We start from the raw sequence: 5,402 nt of genomic DNA on the forward strand, positions 1-5,402 counted from the left end.
ACCTAAAGTGTAGTACTAAATTTTTCAAATATATGTGAATTTTAGGTTTGGATCTTGGGGAAGAAAATTGGCATAGGTATATATCTTCTTAATTCAATGCACCCTCAAGTCTTTTTCAAGCAAGCCTTGTTTACAGTTTCTAATTTAGACCAAAAACTATTTTGTGGCAGCATAGACTAGGCTACCCTAATTTCTTGTATCTACAAAAGCTAATTTTAGAATTCAAAAATAAAATCTCCGTTCACTCAAATATGAAACATTTCAATTATCATAACCATACAATACCTTTATAACTTGATTCCATATAAAGCTTCACTTACCTATTGTACAGTGATGTTTGAGGACCATCTCAAATTAAGAATCTCTCAGGTTCGAAGTGATTTTTCACTTTCATCATTGACCATACCCGCATAAATTGGTTGTTCTTAACGAAAGAAAAATCGCAGGCAAGACCAATTTTTAAGAGGTTTAATACCATGATCCAAAACAAATTTTCAGCTAAAGTTCAAATTTTGAAAACTGACAATACAAGAGAATATTGCCACTCTAAATTTGGAACATACATCAATCAACAAGGGATAGTTCACATTTGCTCGTATGTTAATACTCCTCAACAAAATGGAGTAGTTGAAAGGAAAAGTTGGCATCTACAAGAAGTCACTTGTTCTCTCCTCTAGGTGACCTTTGTTCCCACTCACCAAGTTACATTCTGGAAGAAAAACTATGACTTGTCAACTAGGAAACAGTCGTGTATTTCTTTTTGTCAAGGTAGAACATTCTTGAAATGCATGCCTACAAGTTGATGTTACATTAGTTCAACCATATAGCTCTCTACCAAAGAGTCACTGGTACAATAGTACTGATAACCCCATCTTCCTAGAGATCCGGGATTCAAGTCTCACCAAAATTGAAAAATACATGTGAGTGTAATATGCCATACACACATGCACACACATATATGTACTTTGATTCAATGCTCTTCTGTGCAAACAAGTTGGGTTAGGCTGAAAATGAGACATGATGGAAGTTTCAAAAATAGAATAAGAAAGAAAAAGCCAACTAACCCTAAATTTTCTATTGAACACTGACAATGTTTCTCCATGCTTACCCTTAAGAATAAATTGCATTTATGCTAAATCAGTCCAGTCTTCTTTACTAGTCCAACAAAACTTATGTTAATTTTGCATACACCCACATTTGCTAACTAATGACCTCTCTTTGCAAAAAATAATTTGGTGAGACTAAAAGTACATGTAAATGGACATCCACAACAACCAAGATACTATAAAATACATTAACTGAGATATGAACTTGTAAGAAGAGGGAACATGATGTGGAATGATTATAGGTAGAACTGTGGACCAAAAGTTGATAGCCACATACCTCAAAATAGTCCACTGAGTAGGGAGTCGTCGAATCACCAGCTACACCTAGCATGTGAAATGGGTGCATAAGTATATTGTGCTCAGCCTGGAATACAATCATAAAGATGAAAGTATCAGAATTCCTAGAGGCATACCATGAGAAAAACTTCCTTGACCAATTGGGTAGATGAAGGAAACAAGTCCTAGTATGTTCCAATTGAATCCTTAATTTCTCTATTGGGATCCTGCTATTGGCAAATAGGTATAAGCTAGATACTGCCAACAACCTTTGAGTTTGACTATCACTATCGAACCAAAATAAACTTATATTGCTCCTAATTAGATTTTAATTACACGGGGCTACATGGTCCAAAACAAGATGTAAATCGGTTCTATATTGACCTTCATAAGCATAGAAAAAGAAAGTACACCTAAATGGATCCAAAATTGGCCTCAATAGACTTAAATAGTCTAAAATAAACCCAAGAGGCATAAATAAAACTAATGGACATAATAGGTTCTATATAGACCTAAATGGGACCCAAATAGTAAGCTTATATGAAAAAGATGATCAAATGCCCTTCCTAAGAGAATCCTAACATTCTTAACTCGATTGTCGTTATCACTTAAAGATAAGTCATTCTTTCAAAATAAAAGCATGTATAACATCACCAATAAATCGAACTTGGTATCAGAAGATATAACATAGCCATCAACTATCTATGTTGTTGCTCTTGTTTTCATCTCTCCCCTAAAATTAGATAATAATCATTAGATGAACTCAGTATGCCCTTTCATATGACCAAATGATTTGTTGAAATATTCATGTCCTCAACCTATAGAAACATAAAAAAGAAATTCAAAGTAATGCACAGGCCTATTCTTGCCTACAATGGATTAAATTTCTCCACATCTCTTAGAGAATGTGACCATTCATCCTTAGAGTGTGAAAGTTTTTTAGAAAGTATAGTCCCAATTAGTGAAATATATAACTCCTACAATCAAGTAGATAACATTGCAAAAAAGATGAATTAGCAAAAAACAAGATTCGAACTGTAGGACAACATAAGGGATTAAATAGCAAAAAAGATGAAATACCATTCATCTCAGTTTCTAAATTTCACAAATTACACTATTTTCAGACATATAGCACTCACCTTCACGATCTTCAACAGAGCTAATGATGTGAGCGGATAGTTGTTTAAATAGCATCATCTTCAGATGGGTTGTCAATATCATAGTCGGCTTCACCTTCGTCTGTTTCAGTAGAACAATCTTCATCACTACTAAAATCAAGCAGCGATGGCCCATCATCATCATCATTTCCCTCTCCAACATTGTAACGTTTATATTCCCTATCAACATATTCCACAACATGATTTATTGCAGCAATTGCCTTTTTCTTTGCCAAAACAGTCTTGTTTGCTAGATTCTCAGCAGAACTTTTTGATGCCTCAGCTGCCTTAGATATCGACATTGTCGCTATCTTTGCTGCTGTCAAGAGTAAATCTGCTATATTCTTATCCATCCCGTTAATACTTCCTTTATCTCCTCTGGCTTTAAATTTTTTTAGGGCGGAAACTAGTCTGTTAGGGTTCATGCATGATGAGCACATCGAAGGTGCTTCGGAGGAATTGCGATTAGAGTAGAAACAACTGGGATGAGAGAAAGATAAGCATTTAGGACAACGGATAAACATGCCTTCCGAATTGAAATCATGGAACGAAAGACAGGTGGGACAAAAGGACTGTTTGTGGGAAAGCAGGATACATGATGTGCAGAAACTCTGGATTCTGTCTTCATACCAGACACGGTGAAGGAATCGCGGCTCTTGATAACCACAGTTGTTGCAGAAGTTATCTTTGAATTGGGGAGTAAATGTCTGATTCATCTTCTAGATCAAATGATCGAATAAGAAGAGAGAGAGAGAGAGAAAGAACGATATTAAATCCTAAGGCATAAAATTCAGATGACGAACAAAGGAGCTAGGGTTTATGTGATGATATAGTAGCAGAAGAGAGGTGGATGGACAAGTGCCGTTGGATCTCTAGGTTAGATGGTCAGATGCTTAGTAGGATGAAACTTCTATTAAAATGACCTAATAAGGTAACTTTCACGCACACCCATATATCTTTTTACCTTCTTATTACCGTCACTTGCAAAGATGGTTTAAAATCCGGTTGACATCTTCTTTACCCTGTTAACGACCACCATATCCACTCAACCTACAAAAACAAAATGCTCGACTTGTCAAGATAATCCTTGCAATTGAAGTCATAATAAAATAATACATCAAGTCTAAACCTCATAATCAAGTACATTATTTGTATGAGATCAAATATTTTTTGCAAATAGTTACAGATGTGCACCAAACAAGGTGCAGAGGCATACTTGGTTTCTTTATATATGCATATTATACCAACATTTTAGTTTCTAATAATTTATTTAGGAGTAAATATGAAGACATAACACTTTAAAATCTTAAAAAGTTAAAATATAACACAATCATTAATTTAAACCCTTTATATAACTTTTCAAATTATACTTTCCCTACGAACTCATGAAGCTCAGTTTCGGTAGAGACTAAAGTCTTTCAAGTGGAAAACATGGCATCATCATCATGGGGACCAACAAAATTACTTGTTTTAAACTTTCACATAGAAATATCTTAACACCGTATATAAATATCAGCTAAAAGGTGCAACGATTGCACATCCTTTTCATGTTAAGATTCTAAACAAACAATTTATTTTCATAGGGCACTATTCTGGTTACATGAAGAAGCAGTTTATGATATTTTTATGGCCATGAAGCAATAATAAAATGTTTAGTTTATGAAGTAATAAATATTTTAGCAGCATATGTTGTTTAAATATAAAATTGACATTTATATACGTGATATGTAAATATATAACTAACAACCTTAAATTGTATAGACTGGAAAAAAATTCCCAATCGGATGGAAATGAAATCTTATTTCTCGACAGGAATGAGTACATGAATTGGGATTGAAAAGCAGGGATGACGATTAAGATCCCCGATACCCCCTTCTCTGTTGCCATCTTACAGTGAGATCTTGGGGTAAGTCAATTAGGGTTATGTTTTATTAAATTTTATAATAACTTTTGTTTTCATAAATTTTATTCTTTATTTTAGTGAAAACTTTTAGAACAAAAATAGCAATAAACTTTGAATCAGAATACATTATATTTATGCATTTCAGACAAGGATAGAGCCACGAATTCAAAATTACCTCGTCAATTAAAACACTACTAGAAAACCAGGTATCAGCGACGAATATCAGCGAGGGAAAATATTCCTCGCAGATCAGCGAGGGGCGAGGGATTAGCGAGGGAAATGCCAAAAAACTCATTCCCTCGCTGTTCCCTCGCTGATCTGTGAGGGAAATGCCAAAAAACTCATTCCCTCGCTGATCCCTCGCTGATCTGCGAGGGAAATTTCTTCTGCAAATTCCCTCGCTGATCTGCGAGGAAAATTTCTTTTGCAAATTCCCTCGCTGATCCCTCGTTAATCAGCGAATGATCAGCGAGGGAAATGACAAAATTCAGATTCCCTCGCTAATTTGCGAGGGATCAGCGAAGGATTTTTCTATTTTTCTTATTTTCTCATTTTTATGTGTTATATGTACATATTTTTATATGTTGATGTCGTATGTATGCATGTACATGTGTTGTTTGTGTGTGTGTGTGTGTGTATATATATATATATATATATGTTGTGGTTGCTAACCGCGATATGTGCATGTGCTATAAGTATATATACCCGTCGTGAGGGAAAATGATTTTTGTCATTTTTTTAATTTTATAACTACTAATTTAATTACTTATAAATTATTTATTACTAATTATTTATTAAATTATTACAAAAATTAATTAATAAAGCTGATTAAGCCCAATGAAACCGAATAAAACATATTAAGGCCCAATAAACCAAATAAAGTCAAATAAAACTAAATAAAGTTCATTAAGGCCCAATAAACTCAATGAAGCCCGGTAAATAGATTAAGGCCCAATAAAA

The 5,402-nt window shown here is 34.2% G+C and overlaps 1 protein-coding gene across 3 annotated transcripts; it reads right to left on the reverse strand.

The window, feature by feature from the left end:
- Positions 1-481: 481 nt before the first annotated feature.
- Positions 482-3,365, reverse strand: LOC112507131. Of its 3 annotated transcripts, XM_025111569.1 has the most exons (3): positions 2,522-3,365; positions 1,384-1,430; positions 482-792 (listed from the first exon to the last, which is right to left on the reverse strand). In XM_025111569.1, exons 1-3 carry the CDS (start codon positions 2,739-2,741, stop codon positions 736-738), a joined length of 324 nt encoding a protein of 107 aa, XP_024967337.1. In that variant the 5' UTR covers positions 2,742-3,365; the 3' UTR covers positions 482-735. The 3 variants fall into 3 exon arrangements, with proteins under 3 accessions (XP_024967337.1, XP_024967336.1, XP_024967335.1); XM_025111568.1 differs by lacking the exon at positions 482-792 and having other exon boundaries at positions 1,131-1,470; positions 2,522-3,357; XM_025111567.1 differs by lacking the exon at positions 482-792 and having other exon boundaries at positions 1,131-1,430; positions 2,522-3,356.
- Positions 3,366-5,402: the final 2,037 nt, after the last annotated feature.

The sequence above is a fragment of the Cynara cardunculus genome (assembly GCF_001531365.2).
Source record: "Cynara cardunculus var. scolymus isolate 2C chromosome LG 2, CcrdV1, whole genome shotgun sequence".
Taxonomy (NCBI): Eukaryota; Viridiplantae; Streptophyta; class Magnoliopsida; order Asterales; family Asteraceae; genus Cynara; species Cynara cardunculus.

Excerpts from the sequence above, each read along its gene's own strand:
- LOC112507131 (XM_025111568.1), bottom strand. The coding sequence starts at position 3,255 with ATGAATCAGACATTTACTCCCCAATTCAAAGATAACTTCTGCAACAAC.